Source organism: Prunus dulcis, chromosome 1 (genome assembly GCF_902201215.1).
Source record: "Prunus dulcis chromosome 1, ALMONDv2, whole genome shotgun sequence".
NCBI lineage: Eukaryota > Viridiplantae > Streptophyta > Magnoliopsida > Rosales > Rosaceae > Prunus > Prunus dulcis.
In genome coordinates this window covers 124,618-150,621 of record NC_047650.1, presented here as the reverse complement: position 1 = coordinate 150,621, position 26,004 = coordinate 124,618, and the positions used below count along the sequence as shown (strand labels likewise).

The following is a 26,004-nucleotide window of genomic DNA, read 5'->3' as shown; positions in this document are numbered from 1 at the left end:
TAAAAGAGAGTAAAATGTAGGATGTGGGCATGGATAACAAACTTTCAAGATATGATTTTTATTAATTTTTATTATTTTACAAAGCGATATTCAAACTGAAGGAGGATTGAGGTGCACGGAGGAAGACACACTGCCTTCGTTAACTAGCCTATGGCTTTACAAAATGTAACTTGACGGTTAGTAGTCCAAATAAAATTTTAAATCTGAGCCACTATTTTAATCTGACGGCTCACAAGAGTATCCGCATCTTATCCTCGCATATAACAGGGCAAGAAAGATGTGCTAAATCGAAAGAGGCTGCCTCACTCCAACGCTAAAGGCCAACCATTCGGAAGAGTATGTTACAAAGAAGAGAATCTGGTTCAACCTGCATTTGACTAGATTGTTCCCCCGAGACGAATTGCGCTTTCGCTTGATTAATAGGATAGGAGGGGCGCAAAACAAACTGCATTTTCTTGATAGAATATATAACTAAGGCAGAGGGTAAGTATAGAGCAACTCTTCTATTACTCATTCAAAGATAGAAATTCATTAAAATAGAGATCTGAAAACCAAATATTTTTTAATAACACTTCCTTTTCTATCTTGAGAAAGAAATAAAACCTGATAAATACACAAGGCTACAATACCTTCTCTCACTTCTTTTTCTCCTTTTCCATTTTTGTTTTTCTCTTTATGCTATAGATAACTGTTTAGTTTTCCAATTTTTCTTATGGGGTCAGTCCGCTGTCATTGGTTGCGTCATGCAACACCTGAAACGGGCCTTGCGGACATTCGTCATGATGTCAGTCTCTGCATGTTCAAGCATCCTCACAACTTCAGTGAAGGGTGGCCTGACATCAGGGTTGGCATCCCAGCATCTCGTCATGATCTCGCCAAGAAGAGGTAAGCAGTCACTGGGAATGATAGGTCGGACACCCTTATTGACAACTGCAAATGCCGCCTGCACTGCTGTCATGTTCTGGAAGGGAAGCATTCCAGTTATAAGCTCCCAAAGAACAATCCCAAAGCTATAAACGTCAACTTTCTGAGTGTAAGGCCTATGCTGGATCATCTCCCTGCAGATAGCCATACGATAAAGCAATGCACACAAGTAACGCACACCAAAAAAGTATAAGAGTTCAAGAAATAACCAATGAACACCAGATGCTAGTAACGTCTCTCTAAAGTTGTCATCATCAAAGATCATTACTGATTTACATTTCGAAAACAGTAAAAAGAGACGGGCAATCCATATACTGTACATCAGAAATTTAACTGAAAAATTTCCCACTAGCAGTTCTCAAGAAAAAACAAAGTTCACGAAACAATTGATTTACAATTTAAAATCCTAATCAGCAATTTCAGTCTTTCTGGTTCTCATTTACCCATTTCTACATGTAATTCTATTCATGAATCTATTTGATCACACCACTAACAAGCCCCTGTTTAATTCAACTACACCAAGCAATGTATTTGGGGCAGGTGCCAAACACGTAGCAACTAATTTAGAAAACAACAAATAAGAAACCCAAGAGAGAGCATCATTCTTCACACAATAAAAAATGAAAGTTCCCAATTTCATTCAAATTATTAGATGAGATAATGCAGGTTTCTCAATCTCCATGTTCATTTGCAGGCATATGTCTTCCCCAGGGAAAAGTAAATGGTTATAATGCTAAAGAGCTATGAATAATCCCTATAGTTCACCAATTTCCAACACTTGATCTGATACTAAAAAGAGATTTTACAAGTGGTAATTGTTCCCAAGTTGTTTTCCTCTAATGAATATTTTGCACGTGGAGAAACAAATGCCCCTAGTTAAATTTTTTAACATCTAATTATACCCAGTATGTCATTTAAGATCTAATTTTTGTTAAATTTTACATACAGTACATGCTGATCCTCGTACAGATAAAATTGGCCACAGTTAAAATGGTACACTTTTTTCAGGGCATATAAAGGCAAAAACTGAATGAACTAGGAAGTGATTCTAAACTAGTTTATTTAATACCTAATGCATATAGAGTTTGTTTTTAATCAGAGCGTGCAATGAGATAACCAAACAACAGACAACAATAACTTAGATGACTGAAATTCAGTTTTCAGTTTAATTCGCATGGTAACTGATATTTTAATAGTCGCATCGTATACAGGAGAAAACACAATTGATATCTAGCGCACATATATCCATGTAACTATTGTCTCCAGAGTCAAAATACTTTCTGAAGAGCTAGTTGAAAATGTATTTCATGTCTGCTATTCAATTTTCTGTTCAGTTCACACTATTGCATACAGATGCAGACACCACTTATTCAGGGCAAAGAGGATCCAGGATTGATACACTGCTTATTCAGGGTAAAGAGGATCCAGGATTGATACAAATTAAACCACCAATGAATGGCGATCAGCACCTTATATGAGCACCTAATAATGAAGATCTAGACTCTGATAATGCTCATTTAAAAATGTACAAATAAAAGGTTTAACTATCAATTTCTTATTAGGGTTTTTTGTAGTCATTACGGGATTGCCACATCAACAATCCGGATTGTAAACACGGTTTCAGAATTTAACATGATGATTTGAGAAGCACTGAATTGAGTTTACTCCATTTTGTCTTTCTTTCTTCACTTTCTTTGACATCTATTTTATCTATGCCTTTGTGTTGGTTCCTAATCTCTCCCTGTTCAGCATCAAGTGAAACAGAACCCAACGTCAAATGCACGTCACCTCGAGATCAGTCCATTCCAGAGATCAATGTTGCTGCTGACACAACCACACATGCATCACATGTGTCCCTGTCTCACAGTAAGTTTTTGCTTTTTCTTTAGCATTTGTTGTATGCTTTTTCTTCGATTTATTCAAACTAGAATATAAGATATAATGCTTACGGATTTTATTATTAAGGTTTAATTCTTATTATGTTTCGATTTATTATGATAGAGTTTCTCAAATGTCATATTCATTTGAGAATTATCGAATTGAGTTTTCCTACTTGGCCTCTTCTCAAATGACTATCCTTCTCTCCATTCTCTCTCAGTTTCACTCCCTGTCATGCCATCAGGCCCACAACTAAGAAAACATAAAGTTGTCAAATTCAAGAAATCAATAAGTAAATTTATGAAATCTAGTCAACACAATGAAAGACATTAAAGATCAACAACTGCAACTCACATTTGAAACACGAAAATAAATAGTCACAAAAGTTCCAAGGATCAACCGCTTATATATTCAAAAGAAAAAAGAAGAATTTACACCAGCACCAGAAGGAAAAAAAACTCTAAGAGATATCCCTTAAGAACACAGGAGCATCACTAACAGAGACAGAAACAGAGAGTCAATGTCTCTCATTTCAATCATTTCACAAATAACTTAATTCGATCAATGTCTCTCATTTCAATCATTTCACAGATAGTCAATGTTTCTCATTTCAATCATTTGGGCAAGTAATTTCCAATATAAGTAAATTTGGGAACTTATCAGACATGGGCACACATGAATCTCAACCAAATGTTCAAGGTTGAAAACCTTTTTAAAACCATTACAAATCAAAATGATCCCTCCTACACGTGTGACTCTGCTTGTCTCTCATATCAGGGAACGTAAAAGTTTTAGTAATAACAAGAAAGGGGATAATAAGACAAATAATGTGGGATTTTGTGAGGAAACTTAAATAGGGAGCTGAAGTAATTAAAGTATGGAAATGGGTTTTTTTTTTTTTGAAGTATGTCAAAAGAAGACTACCTTGCAATATAAGAGTTTGTAATGTATAAGAGGGATGGAGACGGTTTCAGTAAAGACAAGTTTCTAGACACCAAATGAATCCCTCATTATTACAGTCCAGATGAACCAACACATGTAATGCAGATTAAACCAACATGATCAACATGAAGCAAAGCATCTACTTTTTTTAAATGCTTTTCTTCCTTTTTTATGGAAAATCTACTCATGCCCCCAATGAGATTTGAGCCCAAGACATCATACTCATGATGTAAGGAAACATCATTTAACCCAAAGATCATTAAATTTAACTCTATCTTATAATAAAATATAAGTTAAAAAATAAGAAAAGGGGAAATGATAGCGTAAAAAGGATAAGAAATCATAGATAAATAGTTAAAAAAAAGTCTTACGGAGCCATCCAACGGTATGTCCCAGTCTCTGGTGTCATGCCTTCTGTCTGCACCTCAATACGGGCAACCCCAAAATCAGCAATTTTTATTGATTTGTCTGAAAAAATCAACAGGTTGTCAGATTTTAAGTCGCGATGAATCAGCCCAAGAGCATGAACATATGCCATCCCCCTCGCAACATCCAAAGCTTGCTTGACTGCTAATTTCAACGGAACTGATCGGCTCTGCCGCTTCATCAAGAACTGCCTAACTGAACCGCCCTTAGCATACTCTGTTACAATACACCAAACCATTGGTTTACGGCAGCCACCAATAAAACGAACTATGTTTGGATGTTTCAATGCAGCCAGCATCTTGACTTCCTGTTGAAACTGTTGCTCCATGACCTGAGCCTTTTCTGGGTCATTTTCTGGCCGCTCCAGAATTTTAATAGCAACATCCTCACCATTGTAAGTACCTCTATATAGCTTCCCAAAAGCACCTTGTGCAAAAGCTTCACCCATGTTTAGCTTTGTTAAGTCAATTGTCCACTCTTCGTAATTCTCAAGCCCCTGTGTCAAGGAATGGCTGTCCATTAGGGCTCGAGCAAGCTGATCATCGCTCAGAGCATGTGTGACTCTTCCTCGGCGGTTAACACTGGTTTGGACAGAGTAGTTGTCATTTGCACGTCGCCGTAACCCTTGGTGGTTCAAGATGCGAGTATGGGAATCGTTAGTATTTGAAGCAACGCTGCTGTTATCTATAGACATGGCAACAGAGCCTCCATCATTGCTCGTTTGCATACTGTCAATAGACATGTTGGTACCCTCACCCTCATGGAGTTTGTGGTAAAAGCCTTGCGACAAATCATAGTAGTTGTTGTCATGGTTGTTTAGACCTGTAATTCCAGGGAATTTGGCACCACCCTCCAACATTTCCTTCTACCACAGAAAAGCAAAACTTTCAAAGTTGCCCTACTTCTTCAGCATCAGAATTTCAAATTTCAAAGTAATCGACTCCCCCCTTTTTTTTTTCAAGCCCCTGAAATCAAAATGGAACCACAAGTTTTCTTCAGTATCTGGTTTTCTAAGATTGGATCATGCAACGAGCAAAGACCAGCAGTGGTTGTTTTTTTTCCTTTTAGAAATAAAAATACAGATTTATGGTTACAAGAATATTAAGAACCGAATCGTTACCACATATGGAAACTGTAGAAGACAAGACTGTTTAGGAGTAGTAGCATTAAGGCTGAATTCCGATGTTTAAGTGAGCCGAAAACGGCAAATTTAGGTTGATTCTTGCCAAATAATCACAATCAAGAAGGGCAATTAAGCAAATATTTATGGAAATTTTCAAATTATTAATTAATATATAGAAGCAATCATAACAATTTTCCGAAAAAGAGGATAGCCCAAAACCAATTATAGGAAACGAAAGAAGGAAAGAAATTGGACAGAATCGAGAGCTAATTCTCGTAGTAGGAAATCAAGGAGAATACAAGTTGAAAAAATTGGAATTTGAATCTGATCCCCGGAAACACAAAGCTGAAGCTAAATTCCGAATAGCACAAACCACAGATGGAAAACCCACTTATTTCATAATTCCACCGATTACCTAAGACAAAGCGTACCTCAAGTCCGAATGAAGAGAGATCGAACAGCGCAGAGGAAGGAAGGAAGGAAGCAAAGACCTCTTGTTTCTTCTCAGTCTTGTTACAGTCTTGTTCTATCTCTCACTTTCCTTTTTCTATTTTCTAATAATATTTGATGATGTTATTGACATTTTATTGCACCATGGACGGGGGGAAGTCTTGGGTGTTATCTATCGTATCCTACCCACTCTCTCACTGTTATTCTTATTCCATATATATATATATATATGCATTCACACAATTTTATTTTATTTATAAAATAATTACAAAAATTACAAAAACTGCAACGCGCTTTTTCATTCAATTAATTAAATCTCTTTCATAGTAATTAGACCAGCCAAGCCAGCGCGCTGTCCCCGGAATGTGCTGCTTTGTTTTCTGTTTTTTTATTTTGTTTTTTTTTTAGACTAGAACAAATGCCCACGAAGGGCTACACTAAATATGAAGGGATCTAATCATAGCATTAAACTTATATGATACACCTTCACTTAAAACCATACAGGCCAACTTAATGTCGCACAGGGTCACAAATAATCGGGCTTAATCGCCTCAAATATATAATAATCACTCACAACGCAACTTGCAAACCCAAATTCTCTCAAAGAGAAACCACAACAACGCATCAAACTCAACAAAATTGATGTATTTATTGAACCAAAACATAAACTGAAAACCAACAACAGCCAACCCAGCTCATGACTATGGCTTGAAAGAAGGTAGAACCGAAAAGTTGAGTGGTGATTTTGTCGTTCGAATTTTCTCAATTTTCATAATCCTTATATTGTCTCGACTTCTTCATCTCTTTCCTCTTTCTCTAATTTTATCTTTACCAACTAAAGATGGTGGTTTTCTAGCGTTACACGCTGATTTGCATGCAGTTATGCAATTACACTCGTCACATAATGAGAAAGAAAGAGAGTAATATATTACTCATCATTAAAAACTTGTGTGTAACATTCATTTTCGCTCTGTCTGTCATTTATGAAGGTTTTATTTTTCCAGACATTCCAATAAATGCCATGGCATCCACTGCAACCTTTTTAATGGTATTTTTTTCTTAAATTATAATAAACAATACAAATTGAGAGCTGATTTTTTCACTCTTTTTTTGTTCACTTACACTACTTGTATGTTATAGTAAAAAGTATTAAAAAACAAAAGAGAGTATAAGTAGACAAAAAGAGAGGAAAATTCATCACCCTAAAAATTATATGGTCTACTTTTTGCTCACCAATTGAGTTGCTTCATTTTACTCCATTTTACTCCATGCAAATTTGTTGTCTTGTTAATTATTTTTGTTTTTATGTTTTTTTGCCCAAATTAAGAAGGAGGAGGAAAACTCACACACATAGGTACCATGGGGGCTTTTGTTTTTGTTTTTTTGGTTAGCTTGATAGACTTTTTATTTTAAAAAAACTACTAATAGATTAGAGTAGGAACTTTTAGAATGTAGAACTTTCAGCACCCTCAATTTCATTCCATTAAGGAATTACTGGGTCACGAAAAACACACAATCCCATTAATAATCCCAGCTGAAGCGAGAAGTTCCATTGTTATCACCCAAAAGCCTCCTAAAGAAGACAAAACTTTCTTCATGGTAAAAATAATTCAAGGCAATTCTAGTTTCAAATATGCAAATTGCTGACAACTTGACTGTTTACCTTCCAAATTTCAAACACATGAACTGCAACTATGCCATGGTCAATTGCTCTTTACCTTCACTAGGTTATCCTACATGAAATGGAATGGTCTAGGTAATGTGGTTCCTCATGAATCCGAAGCCTTGGAATTCACACAACGGTTAGCGAAAAGAAAATAATAAGTGCAACCAGGCTTAGAGGCTTTTGGAGGCACCCGAATCTCCTTCCTGCACCACCATAATATGGTTCGATCATTATCTCAAATCTGCAAGATCCAACTGATGGGTTTGTTTTGGTGATCATTGAAAGGTTTGGAAACTTGCAAGCTACATCAAGTTGATTGTTCCTCTGGTAGTAACTATTAACCGCATACGAAATGTTTCCTCGAGCATCCAAGCTGCCACAAGATGTTCCGTAACCAAGGCTGGTGCAATCGGCAAGTCCACAAGCATAACTCACACTTAGTGCTACTTGTGGGTCATCAAGGTTCGCTGATGGCTTCATCACACACCACTTGCGCTCCAAATAGTGCACACCTTTTGCTGGAACTAAGGACCCTGAATTTGTGCTGCCAAGGTTAAGCTGGTATTTTGCTATCCCATCAAAAGTAAATATTCCCCAGTGTCGTTCAAAATTTCCTGGATCAATGCTTTTAGCATCCTCGTCAATCAAACTGAATAGATAAGCATCAATTGGACCAGGTCTCATTGGGGTTCCTCTGCCACCCAATATGTGGGACATGAAACCTTGGTTGAACCTCTGAGCATAAACTATGTTAGCATTCTGGTCTCCATCTGTTGGCCATCCAATCTCTCCAACTATGATTGGTAAGTTTCCAAAGCCATTCTTTTGCAAGGCCCACACAAGAGTATCATAATTTGCATCAAACATATTGTAGTAGGTTAAACTACCATCTGTAATAGGTGATGCATTTCCATCAAAGAACGCATAATCAACAGGGAAGTTGGAGTCAATGTAAAGGCTTATAAAGGGGTAAATGTTCACGGTGAAGGGGGCACCATTGTCACTCAAGAACTTGACAATTTGAAGCATTAGCCCATGGATATCAGTTCGGAAGTCGCCACCTGATGGAAGCCCATTTGAACTTGCATAGACATCAGCATTGAGGGGCACAGTCACCTTTACTTGGTTGCTAAGGCCAGCTTTTATCAGGGCAGACTGGACATTCTGCAGAGCAGGGAAGGTTGTTCTGAGGAAGCTACCATTGTATGTTTCCAAGAAAGGTTCATTTCCAACTGCAACATACCTAGGATGAACACATGCAAAGATGTCAAGACCATGCAAAGATGTCAAGACCATGCAAAGCTTGCAATAAGTAGAAGAATAAAAGGTTCCTCTGCACATTATACAGCATAGTTAAGCATTGCAAACGAAATTAATCAAGGAACATCATCAATACAAATAAGTTCCTGGTTCTCCTTATGGAATTGTTAGAGAGGATATTTAATAATTTCATGACTCCATTCGCTTAGCAAAAACCTCTAAGTATGTGATGCATTGATATGTGAAAGAATCAGAATACACAAATAAAATCCAAAGAAGTTCATGGTCATCCTTGCAGAATTGTTGGAGAAGGCTATTTATAATAGTTAAACATTAGGTTATCTTCATAACACAAGCACATTATGGAGTATAACGCAATTCAAAGAAGATGCCAAGCAATGACTCATATCATACCATATATTAAGTGAGATAATTTTCTTTAAGTTGCACTGAAGCTTTTTAAGATAAAACCCCACCATTGAAAGCTTACAAGGTGGTCAAGTAGGAGAGTGCAGAAAATGAAGTCCCCAAGAAGTCACATTAGAGAATGGTTTGGCTGGAACGAATAGAAAATTTATAGTGTTGTCTTCCCCTTTACGATAAAACTCATACACTAAAGCTTACAAGGTGGTTAAGTTGGGGATACTATCAGTACAAGATGGAGACCAAAAGATGCGGCCCCAGCCAATGTGCACAAGACTCTGACATCAAGTTGGGGATAATATGTTTGATTTTACTATATAATTAGTCATTACTGTACAGTCTCATTTAAACTTAAAACATTAAAGAATGAATAAAACATATGATGAGGAGTTAAGTAGTTAATTAAGAACAACGCAATGTCAATACCATCCACATAGTACCAAAACCAATACCAAATACGAATCATCGCCAACAATGAAAATTATGCACAACTGAAATGCTCCACTCAGTCGTGAACAATTAATTTTCATAAGATATAAGCACCCACAAAATAGCTAAAGGTAATCTTAGTTCTATGTAGTACCAAACCAACACCAAATACAAAATCTTCACCAACAAGGAAAATTATACATAACTGAAATGCTTGCACCAATTTGGGAACAATTAATTTTTTCATGATATAAATATACACAAGATAGCAAAAATTAACGTGGTGGCAGTAGGGGCTAGGAGGGTATTTCTCAGTCTCCCTAGAAGGCTAGATCCCAAAGATAGCATGACTTTTTCTCTCATACCAGTTTGGTTCTTGTGAAAGGATTAGAATTTGGGCACAGTGATGGTGGAATAATGTTCCTTTCTTGCTTTGGTTTTTGTACGAATTTGAGAATTTGATGCTCTGTATTAATCTCATTCGAGGTATACAAGGTTGTTACATGAAAGCATAAAAACCAAGTGAAAGAAGAATTACAAAGTTGTAGCTCAGATCATATACATTTATCCTGTGAGCTCTAGCTTAAATGGCATTGGGATGGATGGGAAAGTGGCAGGTCCTAGGTTCAGATCTTATTCTTTGTATATATAAAATATATATATATATATATATATACACACACATTAAGAGGGGCATGATGCATTTCCCGCTCGAGAAACTGGGAAATGATAAATTCTGAAAGTGTACACGCAAGCATCAAGTAAACTTTGTAGAGTGTAGAAGAAATGAATGGGGGTGGGGAGGAAGGTTTACCTGATCTTGACATTACTGGAGGAGACGTGTGCTGAGACATTCTTGGAAACCCATTTCTCAGCAGCCTTAACGCTGGTGGCCAGAGATGCAAGCATATCATTAGGAATACCAACCATGACCTCAACCCCCTCAGACTTGCCCAGGCTTCTCAATGTGTCATAATCCGCATCAAAAAGCTTAACCTTTCGAATCCCATTTTCTCTCAGCAGCCTAACTACAGTGTCGGGGGGAAGAGGGTGGGATGCCTGTGTTCCCCAGTTTGCACCAATGCCACTCACTGTGCACATCATTGAAACCAAACAAACTACCTTGATACCCACTGAAAACCACCTCATTTTCTCCTTCAAATAATTCAAAATTCAAACACACAAGTTGGCCAGGTTGAAGGTAAAGACAGCAAGTCTTGATGCAATGTGACGCAGGCAGAGTTAGCAGCAGCAAAGCAAATAAATGGCAAAAAAACACAAAAGCAGAGAAGGTTCCTAAGTGCGTAGAGCACCCCAAGTCCCAAGTGAAGTGATGCAAGAAAATGAAATTAAGGTGATGAGGCGCGGATCTAGGAAGGAAGAGAAGCTAGAGTTTCTGCACATACATCAAAACAGAAAAAGGAATCGTACCCATGCCATGATTGAGCTGGAGTTTGGAGCTGATGATACACCTCAAAAGATGACGGCTTGGTGAGTGAGAAAACAGCAACAGGAAGGAACAGCTCAAAGAAGAGCCTAACTAAAACTGCAGCACTACTAACTAATACACAGATTCTTGAAGGAAATATGAAATTATATATTCGGGTGTTTAACTAATTAGAGGAAAACCCAGATTTGAATGAAGAAGTGGCTACTTCTAGTAGCTAGCTAGTAGAAGTTTACAATACAAATCCATAGGGTAAAGGCGAAACGGAAAAGGAGAAGGTTTACTTAAGAGTAAGTAATTAAAAGGACTTGAACAAATTTAAGATTCTCTTCTCTTCTGCCGCAATAGAATAGAAAGAAGGATAAGCTCGCTCAAGAATCTCTCTTCCAAAAAGGCAGCCAAACCCGCCACTACCCCTACTTCCTAGAGAGAGAGAGAGAGAGAGAGAGAGAGAGAGAGGAAAGTGGAAAGTGAGTAAAGCAAAGCTGCAAAAGATGTCACATACAGATAGATACAGACGCAACGCAAGCACAGCAAACAATGTGTTGCGCTGTGTTGTGTTCTGTCTTGTTAGAGAGGCAAACGCTTGTAGCATCTTTTGCGGTACACTGTAGTACGCACTTGTGAAGTGGCAATTGTTATTTGCGGGCCATCAGGCAGTTCCTTTAACGGCGATATCACGTCGTTATGTGTATGTTGTTTCAGCTAACGTTTCTTAAACAGCCGTTGGTCGGTCAGCATTTGAATTCTGATCAGTCCTGCCTGACGCTCGCGACTACAACTTACCATTCACGCATTCAATCTTTCCAGTCCTTTTCTTTTCTTTTTTTTTCTTTTTTTCTTTTTGCGAAAGTTCCAGTCCTTTTCTTATTGGGCAACTCTATGCGCACCCAAGGAGTAACCAATCGTCCACAAAACTCATCACATTTTCAAAAGGGATTGATTTATCCATTCTTTTTTTCCCCACTTATACTCTTTTTTATTTTTAAATAATTTTTTTTCTTTTTCTTTTTTATTCTACTTTATTCTACACTAGCCTCTCGGAGGCGCGAAATGATTGATTTGCCCACTCTTCTTTTCTCAACTTACACTCTTTTTTATTTTTAAATATTTTTAAATTCTTTTTTTTTCCTCTCTCTTTCTTATTCTACCTTATTTTGCACTAGCCTATGAGAGGCTTTTAGTTGTGTTCTATAAAAATAGAATCCATTATGTTTATACCCTATCTAATTGACCCATGCAGAGGTCATACGTGGAAAATAAAGCGTCATCGGTAAGGGAGTGTTCGGCACCCCTTATTGCCGAACGCAACACAAGACCCCTTGCCAGTCATTTCTTGCTGGTGTAGGGGGGCTTTTTTGTTCCAACAGCTATTGATGGGCCTGGATTACTGTAAAGAGCCAAATGTATGAAGTTGCCCCTTGAGTCTGAATTCAAGGATCAGACCCCAAGAGTATTTCGAAAGGGTAGCTAAGCCTTAGGAAACACATTTGTCTCATTCACTAATGAAACCAACAGTTGCTTACAGATAAATTCTTGGCTTGGCATGAGAAGTTTGTGGCATGGGAGTTGATCATTCATGAGTTTTGCATGAGGGAGACAAAGAGCTGTGATTTCTTGTGAAAAACAGAGGTTTAAAGCAAGGGGGAAAGGATTTTAATGGGATTCGTTGAGGAGAGGAGAGAGAGAGAGAGAGAGAGAGAGAGAGAGAGAGAGAGAGAGAGAGAGAGAGAGGAGAAGTGGGTGGTTTGAGCAATTTTTCGGCAGCCTAAAAAAAACTTGGTCAGACTCTGGAATGGCTTGCTATATGAGAAAATGGGAGAAGATAGAGGAATGGGGCTCGAAATTGCAGAGGTTTAAGGGATGAGAGATGAAGCTTGCTCTCAGGATATGGGTTGCTTGCCTTTTTATGAGTTGTTTTGGTGGGTAGAAGGTGTCTCCCTTTTATAGGCGCTGGAAGCTCATTCTTCTCAAGAAAACCCTAGTTGGTTCTCTCCAATTTTGCCAAGTCTCCCTTTTCATTTCTCTTCTGTCCCTTTGACTCGTCCCATTTTATGAAATCTTCTTATGTCCAAACACATAAAGACAATATTTTTGGGAGCTCTAAGGCTTTCCCGTAGCTGCTTCAGTAATGAACTCCCATTTTTGGCTATCTCCTCACCTTCTTTCCTTCCTTCTTCCATGGCAAGAGCAGGTGGAAGAAAGAAATGGGTAAGGGCGCTAGTTTGAAGGGTGTTTTGCTCAAGTATGCTTTGGTTTTTTGATGGCTTGTGTGGGATTTGTCTTTGGTCATGTGCTGGAGATTCCCAGTAGCTTGCAGACTTGAGTGGCTTTTGGCTTTTGTCATGGTTTTGTCTCCAGCCATGTGTTGGAGACTTTCAGATATTTTCTTGGTCATTTGGGCCTTCCTAGGGTGATGGGTTAGTTTACTAAGGGAATGGGCTAGCTTCCTAAAGTGATGGACTATTGAGTTTTCTCTCATACTTACCCATATGTTTGGGCTCAAGGAATGAGCTTGAGTTTTGGTGCTCCCAAGTAGCCCAAAACTTCCACTCCTTGGACTATTAATGGTCCTCGTGAATACTCGTAATCATCCATACCACAACCCACTTAGCAAGCCCTAAGCATTCGCGTGGCTTGGGCCCACTTAAGCTTGTAGCATGGCATGTTGCTTATTTGCTTGGCGTGGCACGTGTGCAAGCGAATATGATGAACTCTTGCGTACCCAAGTTGAGTTTCTTCCCAAATTAGTTGTCATACTAGACTAGAAATATATTTGGGCTCAGCCTTGGATTTTTTGGGCCTCAACAACTGGGACACGTAGAGCCACAACAGGCAATATCCATAGTCGCACATCGAAGTTTCACTCAACATGCACACCTCCCAAGACTTATAAAAGTAAGGGGGTAATTGAGACTTTTGGCAATTCAGCCATTACTATGTCCAGATTATTATACATTATATACTTATTCTTACTTAAGCATCGGAGAGCCTTCGGCCGGTACCACACCGGTGCCCAAGGGCTTACCGAGCATTTTCTATCTTCCAGATTGATCGCTCTATCGAAGCCCAGAAGGTGCCGGAGGTCAAAACATCTCTAAGTTGGGCCCAAAAGTGCTGAACAATTTTTTAGCAGCAACACATTATCTTATTTTTCTTTTAATACGAAAAAGTGTGAATTTACCATATTATCTTCATGTAATTAATAATTTCAATTCATAATGTTTGCATTAACCAAAGGCATTTTCTGGAATTTTGAATGTTTTACAATTCTCTGCCTTTTGCTTTATATATATAAATTAATTTATTTTTACTTCACTTTTATATTATTTCTTTTTCTTTATATTTAATTTTCCTTCTTGCATTCCATTTTCAATATTTTTTTGGCTCAATTACACTAATGCCTCTGAGACTTCGGTCAAATCTCACTTTGCCCCCTAAGGGTGGACGCGTTCTGGTTCGGTCCAATTTTCACCTCAAACCGAAACCGACACTATTTAATCGGTTTGGTTCAGTCTGATTTAGACAAAAAAAATTCAAAAACCGACTGGTTCGGTTCTGACCGGTTCCGGTTTTGAACCGGATTATTAATTTAATTTTGTTTCAAAAAAAAAAGGCTTAAAAATTAACAAATAATCCAATTCATACATTTAGAAATTTTTTGAAGTTGAACTTGGAAAAATAATGATTATAAAATTTAAAATATGGCATTAGATTTTAAAATTTTGTAAAAATTAAAATTAAAAAAAATGACCGGTCTGGTCCGGTGTGGTGCGGTGTAAAACTGGAACCAGTTCGGTCCGGTCTATTGACTTTTTTGGTCAACGATTTTTTTTTACCAGTTCGGTTCGGTGTTTCGATTTTTCGGTCCCGATGCCCACCTATATTGCCCCCCCCCCCAAACTCAAAATGACCCACTTTTATCCCTAGATCAAGGTTTAGTGACCCACTTTTTCCCTTGCCATCAACTCCATCCAAAAGTCTGTTAACTTTAATGACGTGGCAAGTGAAGGACCCACGTGCCAATAAAAAATTATTTTTTTTTTCAAAAACTAATGTTTTAAAAACATAATTAAAAAAAACAAAACAATTTCTTAACCTTCATCCTCTCTCCCCCAGCCACCTTCTCCGACACAACCCACAAATCCACCAGCGACCCACCCGAACAAACCTTCCCGATGCCAACCCAACCTAACCCTACATATTTGCCCTTCCGCGACCCACTATATCCTTCTCTCCTTCTCTTCCACCCTCTCCCCCTCTCTTCGCAATCATATCCAATCTAATTAGTCTAGATTTTGGTACAAAAACTTAAAGGTTGAATCAACATGAGATTTTATCAATCAATAGTGAATGCCCAGATGTCTTATACATATAATATACAGATACACACAAACTAATTAATCCTATGCCTATATGTGTGACATGTTTCACTACAAAATCCCAAATGAACCATAGAAGACAAGACTAGTATGAGAAAACCTATACCTTAAATATCTATAATTAATACTAACCTCTGTGTCTAGATCTGATGAGGAATCCGTAGAGGAAGTTGGAGAACCACGAATCTGGAGAGGAAGTTGGAAAATTCTTTGTTTTTTTTAATATTATGTTTTAAAAATATTAGTTTTTTTTTAAAGAATATTAATGTTTTATTATTTAAAGGATTTTTATTATTATTTTTATTAACACATCAGCATAAAAGTGGGTCCTTCACTTGCCACATCATCAAAGTTAACTGACTTTTGAATGAAGTTGATGTAAGAAGGCAAAATGGGCCACTAAACCTCAGTTAAGTGATGAAAGTGAACCATTTTGAGTTTGGGAGGGCAAATAGGATTTGACCGAAGTTTCAGGGAGTAATGTAATTAAGTCTATTTTTTTTCAACCGCTCCATCACTCCTCTCTTAATACCGCCCTGTAAAGGACCCACTAGTGTAGTGGTTTGGAGTATTTACTCCCTCAGGCAAGGTCCTGGGTTCGAGTCCTAGCATCCGTATTGTGTGTGTGAGTTTAATATGCTATCGCCCTTTCAATAGGAAAGGTCCTCAAAAAAAAAAAAAATACCGCCCACCACTCTCTCTCTTCCCCGCCACTCACAAAGCCACCGAACATACTTTCTTCTCTCTCGACAGCCCACCCTACCATAGCCATCACTCTCACCACCTAAACTCTTATTGAAAAAAAATACTCAAACCCCCCCTCCCCCACGCCTCTACCCCTCTTCTTTTGCCCTGCCATACCACCTCCCAGCGCCCCTTCCTAACCCATGGGTCGACCCACGAAGGCCAGATCTGGCATCCCCCATCTCCGTGCCCTTAGCTTCATCATCACCGCCAACCCAACCTCGAACAAACCACAAGAATCGCAGTTACCACCCAAGCTTTAACCTACACAACCAAATCGTATCATAGCATTGACACTCACAAAATCGAATTCGCCCCCTCTTTCCCAGCACCTCATTAAGTCAATCTGGCCCCTATTTCAAAAACTAATTCTTTACTTTGTTTGCAAATTTAAAAACAAAAAATTGAGAACAGAGAATGAATTCAATCCAATACAAGAATTTTCTTTTTGTGCCTTAACTCGTATTTGGTTAAAAAGAGAGAAAAAGGGATGATGGGATCTGGATGGGGGTGGCGATGGGCATCGGAGAGGAACATGAGCTTTGGAGAGGTTGTGGCGAGCTTGTGTTGTTGGGGCTGGGCATGCAGGTGGGGAAAGAAGGAAAGACATAAGAAAGAGGGAGACGAGGTGGGTGGTGGTGAGTAGTAGGTTATGTGTGGTTAAGCCCCAGAGAGAGATCAAAGATTAATTGCTTAATAGGGTTATTTATTGTAGACGTTCCTAAATTTTGCCCCCAATTGCAATTCTGTGAACTTTTTTTTGAGGCAATTACATCCTTTAACTTGACAAGTAGTTCCATTTGGGTCCTACCATCCAACTCTATCAATTTGTCTATCAAAATGAGGAGTAAAAGCATCATTTTGAGTTCCAACAGTCTCCTTTGCTGGATAATCCCGCATGTGAACCTCTACCCTCTCCTTCTCCTCCATATTCACCCTCATCCCCCTCAAGCTCTCCCTCTCCTCCAACAACATCATTTCCAGCTCACCCGCTTAGATCGGATCTATTTTCTGCCACCCCCTCCCCTCTTCCACCTTTAATTTCATCTAACGCCACCTGCTTTGCATTTCCATCATCCCCAGTAAAAAAAAATTCGCACAAACCAAAACCACCCACCCCACCCTCAAAAAGAAAGAAAACCCCATTATTGGTTTTGGCTTTTAATTTCATAATGAACAACAACACAAACAAGCTCAGATAAAAAATAAAATAAAAAACTCAACCCCCCCCCCCCTAATTTTAGCTTGAGCTCTGTTTCATGTCTGAACCACATAACCCTCGAAACCACCACCGGTGACGTGGAGAGGATCGAGAAGTTTTTCGGCTAGCCGTCGGTCTTCGTTCTTCGACAAGAAGCGCAAGCCATCCCAGCACGAATTGAGATCTTACAAGGTGTATAGCTCACATCAAGAAATCTAGATAAGAAACAACAAGCTTTTTTTTTTTAATTTTTTTTTATTTTTTTGGTGAGAAAAAACAAAACCCATTAGTCAAAATCAAATTTTGGAAAATTTTTTATTTTTTATTATAATGAGAAAATGAGGTTAAAGAACCCCAAAAGAACAAACACACAGACTACACTACATTAATCAAATGGGCCTTAACAGCCCTCAGCGAATCATCAATCAGCAGGTTGCCAAGCTAAACAGGACTTTCATCAAGGTACCAATATCACAGGTCGAGGTTGTGACTCCAAGTAGCTAAACCATCTGCAACAGAATTCCTCTCTCTATAAATGTGATGAATTTCAACCCTTCTAAACTGGTTCATGATTCTCTTGCAGAAACTTTCACACATACTTGGAGCTTCACTTTCTTCTGGAATTGTATGTTTACTAAATGAGGTGGCGCACCATCCGATCTGCAAATGAAGCTAGCCGTTGTTAGGTTTACAACAAGACACAAGGCTGTCCTTCGGGAAAACTCCAATATACCCCTCACAACAAGAGCACGTGTCATTCACATAGTCAAACTCGATTCATTCTGTTACGGCAGGACTCAATTGAAACTATTTGTCGAGTTAAATGAGTAATTGCCTCAAAAAAAGAGTTTACAGACCCAATTGCGACTGGGAGCAAAATTCAGGGACGTCTACAATAGATAACCATTGCTTAATATTACAAGAGCTCAAATTAAAATCACAAATTTTCTTTTTGGTTTTTTATTTATGGGTTTTTGTAGCAATGGTCCCTGAACTATACCCGTAGTTACATTTTGGTCACTCAACTCTAAAAATAGCTGCAGAGGTCCCCCAATTATGTATGGTGTTGCATTACTAGTCCCTTTCGTCAAGTCTGTCTATTTTTCGGTTAAATCCATGGGTAAACTTGGAAATTCATTCAAAATATTTATTAAAAAAAATAAAATAAGGGTTATTTGTAGAGTGACCTCTGTAGCTATTTTTGGAGTTGAGTGACCAAGATGTAACTCCGAGTATAGTTGAGGGACCATTGCTACGAAAAACCCTTTATTTTATGTTAAATTTTCTTAATTTCGATTATTAAAAAACCTTAGGCACCGTTTGATTCACGGAACGAATTTAAGGGGAAATCACTTCACATGTCATTTCCAAAGGGATAGGAAATAGAAGAATTATTTCCCACGTTTGGTAATGTCGGGAAAGTAACAGGGAGATATCACTTTATTTCCTTTCTTATGTTTGTTTTGAGTAGGAATGGAAAACGAAGTTTGTATAATTTTCCAATTGTACCCATATTAAATCAAATAAAAAAGAATGCATTTAATGATATATTGTAATTCTAAATTGTTAGTGGGGACAAAATGATCATGAAAAATGTGCATTTAATATTGATTCATTTTCCCAAACTTTCCCATGAGGAGGGAAAACAAAACCCAAATTGGGAGAAGGACTTGACTTTCCCCTTACTTTCCCATGTGTCGGGCTACAATTTCCCATACCTGGACTTACCAAACATGGAAAAACAATTGATTTCCCATCCCCAAGTTTCCTTTCCCATGAACCAAACGAGGCCTTAATTCAGAGTAAGGACAGAATAGGAAAGAGAAAGAAAGAAAAAATTTGATTAAAAAGTATTTAAAAATATACAAATGCAGTTATATACCCAATCTTAGACATAGTAGCCTTATAAAGAAACCCTATACGATTTAAAAACTATAAACACATCATTGATTTTTTCAATTTAATAGCTAGTTTTTAGTTTATTTGTGTGTGTAAAACACCTATATTGCTCTTGTACTATGGATTTGAGAGAGAAAAATCACATATGCCAACTGTTCATTTTGATATTAATATTAAATTGCCAAAAAACCAAATCAGATTCATTTTCTCCTTTCTCGCTGGTGCTTTCTCGGTGTTGGAGCAAGAGGAGCTTTCATTCAAATTAAGTCTCAAGTCCAACTATATTCTTCATCTCTTATCTACAATTTTCAATATTTCTGTTTGGGCCTAAATTTAGCACGCCAAAAGTTCAAAAACAGGCCTATGGTAAAGTTACCTGCCCAGCCTAAGAAAGACCAAACGTGGAAGCTGTTATTAGGGCTTCAAGGATCAGCCCATAATTTTTGTTGGGCTCAAACTAAGGGATTAAAAACACACCCACGTGACTACCTCAGCTTTGAAAAGTCAGCAATTCCAACTAAGTTAAAAAATATATGAGAGAGACATCTCTGAAACACTGCCAACAGAAGATCAAAAACCCATTTGTATTCAGAGATTTTGCTCCAAAGCAATACACCATCTTCCAAGGAATTCACGGGTCACGCTTTCTAAAGCGGGAAACAGGGAGTTGTTCAGAAAATACAAAAAAAAACCAAACCGCCATAAAAATTAGCCCACACAGACGATGGCGTTGGTTGAAATAGAAAGCTGCCACCCAGGAAAACAGGGAAGGGATTGCTTTAGGAGGTGACTACTGAGAGCCTATCTGCCATGATTGATAAAAATCCCTTTTACTTTACATTTTAGGAGATCTTTTTTCCGCCCATTATTAAAAATTAAAAACCACCTCCCCAAGAGGGTCTCTTATAAAGACAGAAGTAGGCAAGGAAGAAAAACACACTCAATTCATCAATCAATAAAAAAAAAAACAACAAGAAGAAAACAACCAAAAGCTCACTTGGATTCCAAGAGAAACCAGCTTTAGATCAGAATTCCAAAGTTCAGACTTAGAAAATAAGTCTTCTAAAACGAGATCTCTCGTTACAAATTTGGTTCAGCGAAAGCCAAGGCAAGCAGAGTTTGAGTTTTCACAAACGTGGAGACCTCAGCGAACTCATGAAGAGTCCTGCTCAAGCAGAACAACGCTCGTAGTGCAATCCCTAGCCCATCAAACCCTCGAGAACAGCCACTTCTGCCCCCTTCAAACTGAAGAAGCTGCAGTTCTGCCCACTCAAAGGCCTCACGAAGCGTGAAGTAAACATAAAGCTCTGCCAAAATCGAACTTTGGTATCGATTTATAGGTCAGCCTAGCATCTGAAGTCACGAAGCAGTACGGACCGGCCCAGGCGCGTCCAGTCCAGCCCAAACTAGAACCTTCCATCCAAGCAGAAACGGAGTTCCGGCCATCTTTTAACCTTCCTAGCGTCGATATGCATATTTATTGTTTTGTGAAAGGCAGTTCTGCCTAAAACAGCCCAACTTCTATCAAATATTTCTGGCCAGAACAGCTATTTGATACTGAGATAAATTATGAAAGTCCTCACCAGTCTGAGGCAAGAAAAGAACTTACTTGGGAGATATTCCTCACCCAAATTCACAATCATTTGTTTTAGAAGTCAATAACTTGGGGCGCAAGTTATCCACTCTAAAAAGAAGTATGCTAGGATCTACATTGCTAGCAGTGGCACGCTCACACACCAAAGAAAGCTGACTTGTCGACCAACAAATGGTCTCCAAGCCAGTGGGGAACTTCGCCTTTCCATCTCATGAGTAAACACGAAAACGGGTGAACAATTTCACGTTCCATTTCTTGTTCTAAAATCATGCTTCTATTCTTTTCTTTTCTTTTTTCCGGATTGTTTGGAACCTCGAACGAACCTCGATCAGATGCTCCTAGCTCTACTCCTCATCTTTGAGCTCCAATTTTCAAATTTTTTTGCTTCAAATTCTCATTATGAAATCTTTCTTGTACTTAGATCGTTCGGATTTTTAGTTTGTTGCGAAAAAGTGAGATTTTTGCTTTCTAACATCAACTCGTCGTCTTCAGTTGTGGAGGAAGACAAGGATTTCACCACGTCGTCATCGTTGTCGTCGTAGTTGTTGTCGTCATCATCGTCATTTGATTTGGACTTGAGATTTTTTATCTTTTGACTTATGTGTTTCTCTTTGGATTTTAGTTGATTTGAGGAATGTATTTTAAACTTTAATGATCAATTTATCTTTTATTATTATTTCAGTTATGGATCTCATTTTTGTTTGACAATGTACTTTTATGGTAGAGTATTAACAATGTATTTCTATGATAGAGTATTAATAATGTACTTCTATGACAGAGTATTAATAATGTACTTCTTAAACATAGTATTAACAATGTACTTCTATGAAGAGCCCTATTTGGTTTTTGCGAATTTATTTTAAATAAATTGTTTAGGTTTTTTTTTTAAAAAAAAATATGGGGTGGGCTTGTTTTGGTTTTTTTTTATTTTATGTTTTTTGTGTTGGCTTTTTTTAAGTTAATCAGTGGCAATCATGTAATTTATAGGAACTTCAACACTCATTTCTTATGTAGCAAATGAGTTTTGGGTGTGTTTCTAAAGTGCATTCCATGTGGGATTTTATATATATAATTTCAGCCCATATTTTGGGTATAATAGTGAAGCTCCCTAAAAAATAAAAGGGAGTGTAAGTGGAGAAAAGAAGAGTGGGAAGAATTCTCTCCCTTTCAAAATCTTAATTACTGTTTTGGCTCAGCTGTTTTTTTTTTCTTCTCTTGAATGGAATGTCACTAAACTTTTAAAGCTTGTAGTAATGTGTCGTTTAACTCCTATTTTTATGCTAAAGTGGTGAGGTCTAAGGTTTGAACTCCAATTACACCTCACATCCCCTTCCAAATTTTGACAAAAAAATAAATAAATCCCTATTTTTTATTCAGTGTCTCTACATGTTTCATTTTGTTAATTTTGATTTGGCGTGATATGAGAAATTGAGAAATGGCAATTCAAATGTTTAATATTCAATTTCAAAAGTATAAAATCAGAGTAGAAACCTTTAAAAGAATACTTTTATCTCTTTTATCATTTTATGTTCTAGCTACTGATAATAAAATCCAACGATTCAAGTTGCACGTTCTACTCAATTTTTAACTTGTTTTTCATTTTCCCACTATTTAGTAATTGGCTCTAATTCATATATATATATATATATATATATATATATATAAAAGGAGATTCTCCAACAAGTATTTTATGTGAAGAATTGGTTACATATTTCTAATCTCGACCGTTGGATTGCATATAGGTTGCATATTAAATTTAACAAACACATCTAATGAATGCAATTCAACAGTTGAAATTAGAAATATGTAACGAATCTTGAACTTAAATACTTACTGAAGAATCTCCCTATATATATAGATGATGTGTACAATTAATGGGACATGCTGATAGAGGCGGTCCTGCAGAGGAGCAAATAGGGCAGGATGACCTTGTGAACGCCATAAAATTGGTTGGATAGTGCTGATGTTGACCCCTTGTCGACGTGGCATTCTGCCATTTGCGTGTATATATTTGCTCCCACAACTATCATTTAATTTTTCAGTGTTGTTTTCATCTAAATTTTTTTTCAACTTTTACACCATGACCTCTTAAAGTAAGACTCCAAAATGAGCAAGATCAGTTTTCCTGTTACCATTTCTCTTGTGCCCACCTGTTACCTATCTAACTTTTTGACATCTGTCCTTCCACTTAAACTCTAAGTTAACAGTGTTAAGTTTAATTAAATTAAAAAATGAAAACTAATAATTGAACGAAAAAAAAAAGACCCAAGGGCGAACTCCCTCCCACCACCCCCAATCCTCAGCAACCCTAAACCAGTCGGCCACCAAAACTCGCGCCTACCTATCCAGCCGGCAGCAACCCCCTCTCCTTCTCACCACCGGCAAAGCCTCCTTTTCTCTACCTCTGTCCCCTCTTCTCTCTCTCCCCCCTGATTTCTCTGCTTCCTTCTCGATCTCCCTCTCTTTCAAAGAAGAAGAGCAGGGGAAGAATATAGATCTTGATCCAAAATCAAGCGGGAGAAAGAGAGTTACCGACGGCGAGCAGGAGTGGGGGCTGTGTGGTCAGGATGGGGTTGTTGACGGATTAGGTGTGGGTGGGAGTTTGATGTTGGGTTTTTTATTGGTTATTATTATTATTATATTTTAGCAGAAGTTATTTCTTATCCAAGCCCCAAACATGGCTTCGCATCTGCTTCAGAGCCTCTGCCTCATCTGGCTTCCTTCCTACAAAATTTATGAGAAAGCGAAACAGAGCTTGAAGTTGAGAAACCTTGCTGGGTCTTTTTTTTTTTTTTTTATTCATCAATTGAAGTTGATTTCTCTTATGCTCTTTCCCTTCCTACAAAATTTAATTAAAAGTTAACATTGTTAACTTAGAGTACATATAATGAATTCATATTTCAGTAATTTTGATTGAGATCTGTGGATCCAATAGTCCACAGGACTTAGGAAGGAAGAAAGGATTTGGTTGGTCTGACTCTGAGCTAGGTATTCATGGAGCATGGATCAATGGAGTACTCCGGCAAACAACGTTATTGGATGTTAGAAATCAAACTCGTGTCGTGCAAAGATTTGAAAGCCTTCAACTTCTTTTCAGAAATTCTCAGTTTATGCGATTGTGTCACTGAAGGTATGCTTCAGCGATGATGCGGAGAAGAAAGTAAAAGAGCAGATGAATGAAGAGGTAGTGGAGCAACAAATAAAAAAAGTTGGCCCTTCAATTATTGGTTTTCATTTTTTTAATTTAATTAAACTTAACACTGTTAACTTAGAGTTAAGTGGAAGGACAGATGTCAAAAAATTAGATGGGTAACAGATGGGCACAGGAGAAATGGCAACAGGAAAATTGAACTCAAAATGAGCCACTCTGTGTCAGTTTAAACAACGCATCAACTGCAAATGACCCACTAGTGTAGTAGTTTAGAGTATTTACTCCCTCAAGCAAGGTTTTAAATTCGAGTCCTAGCATCAGTGTTGTGTGTGTGAGTTTAATATGCTATCACTCCTTTCAATAGAAAAAGTCCTCAAAAAAAAAAAAAAAAAAAAAAAAAAAAACGCATCAACTACACTTAACACATTCATACTCAATCTCTTTCCAGCCTTCACATTCATACTTGCCTCCATATTCTAGTCTTTTCTCAATTTATGGTTCTTACTTTTCAAGAATTGAGTTGACGATTATTGAACCAAAAGTTCAAGCTAAAGAGGACTCTTCGAGTGGGCTTGGCCATGTAGCTCGAATTTGGCTCCATTGGATAGGGGCAGGCATTTGAATAGGTGAACCGATGACTCGAGCCAAACTGAGTCCAAAAAAAAAAAAAATCATGTTGACAAAAAAAAGGTCAACCTAGGCTCAAAACCGAACTGGATCACTTTGGATCGGTTCATATCCCGATTCTTGTCTTGGAAAAATTGGTATAAACCAAACAAGACAGCTTATGTTTACCTATTTATTTATATCCAAAATGAGTAGTAAGCCTAATTATATTCAAATAACATTAATAACTCCAAGTAATATCTAGATATTTTAGCCCAATTAATACACAAATGTCTTAGTTTCAATTTATACCCAATTAAATAACTACTCTACCCCAATTTCTTTTTCCATATCCGTTCTTGTTGCACTTTCGTCTCTCTTTTTTTTCTACTTATTTTTTTTCTTTCTATTTCTCTTCCTATTTATCTATTCACATCTCTCTCTTCCACCTCTTTCTCTCTTATTTTATATCTTATACATATTTCTCTCTTCTTTTATTCATTGTACATATTTTTATATCCTTCCTATTTTTCTATATATCCTATTTTTCTCTTCTTCACATCTTTATATTTTTATCTTTCCAAACCATAAAACAGGCCGAACTGAATCGAAACCGCAATAGGTCCAATTTGGTTCGATTCTTCCAGATTTTTTTTTATAAAAACTGAAACAAATTGAACCATACGTAAGTTCCAATTTTGATTCCAATTCCAGAGAAAAATCAAACTGGACCAGACCGTGCCCACCCCTCCCATTGAATATGCTTTTCATTTCCATGGAGCATAGAGCCCTCCGTTAGGGATGGCCTGAGAGCAGTGGGCAGCCACAACACCACAAGTCGTTATCCTTGCTTCGGAAGTCTTGATGATACCACATTGTATTTGTCGATGAGGCTGTTAAGGTGTAGATGGGGGTATGGATCCATCGGGGTGGTGTGGTGGCAAGAGGTCATAGGTCAGGGAAGAGTGGTACGTGATGACTTGGTATTAAGTTGAAAGGGTACGTGATGACTTGGATTAGGTTGAAAGGGCTTCAGGTGGTTAGTATCTTCATATTATATGGTAATGGGTTAATAGCTTGGGGTTGGGATTTTTCAGTTATTTTCGATGAATCCGAGGCTTCATAGCTTTTTAGCAATGGGGCGGGGTGGTCATCAGGTAAAGGACATGGAAGAAGGAACATGCGAAAGTAAAAAAGTTTCCTAATTTTTGAATTGAATTTCAATTTTTATATTAAATCATTTATTCCACTTGAGAAAAAAAGTGGGCTCCTCGCCACGTCCTCATTTAACAAATTTCTTGATCAGCAGTCTAATAGCAGATCCACATTGCAACAATATACCGGTACAAGTGAAAGCCAAAGACCCAAACCACAACGGTGCAAAACATAATTGAACCTTTCCACATCTTATGTCAGCTTTAGAAATGCAAGTAAATCTATTGCTCATCAAGACACGTTA

At 37.7% G+C, this 26,004-nt stretch overlaps 2 protein-coding genes across 3 annotated transcripts; both read right to left on the bottom strand.

Moving 5' to 3' along the window:
• Positions 1 to 484: 484 nt before the first annotated feature.
• On the bottom strand, positions 485 to 5,931 carry LOC117630989 (serine/threonine-protein kinase STY13-like). Of its 2 annotated transcripts, none has more exons than XM_034363890.1 (3): positions 5,725 to 5,931; positions 4,116 to 5,135; positions 485 to 1,058 (listed from the first exon to the last, which is right to left on the bottom strand). In XM_034363890.1, the coding sequence occupies exons 2-3, from the start codon at positions 5,027 to 5,029 to the stop codon at positions 719 to 721; spliced, it is 1,254 nt and encodes a 417-aa protein (XP_034219781.1). In that variant the 5' UTR covers positions 5,030 to 5,135; positions 5,725 to 5,931; the 3' UTR covers positions 485 to 718. The 2 variants fall into 2 exon arrangements, with proteins under 2 accessions (XP_034219781.1, XP_034219790.1); XM_034363899.1 differs by having other exon boundaries at positions 5,709 to 5,914.
• Positions 5,932 to 7,238: 1,307 nt separating this feature from the next.
• LOC117614390 (glucan endo-1,3-beta-glucosidase 6) lies at positions 7,239 to 11,515 on the bottom strand. The gene is made up of 2 exons (XM_034343191.1): positions 10,336 to 11,515; positions 7,239 to 8,652 (listed from the first exon to the last, which is right to left on the bottom strand). The coding sequence occupies exons 1-2, from the start codon at positions 10,668 to 10,670 to the stop codon at positions 7,536 to 7,538; spliced, it is 1,452 nt and encodes a 483-aa protein (XP_034199082.1). The 5' UTR covers positions 10,671 to 11,515; the 3' UTR covers positions 7,239 to 7,535.
• Between the last annotated feature and the right edge of the window lie 14,489 nt (positions 11,516 to 26,004).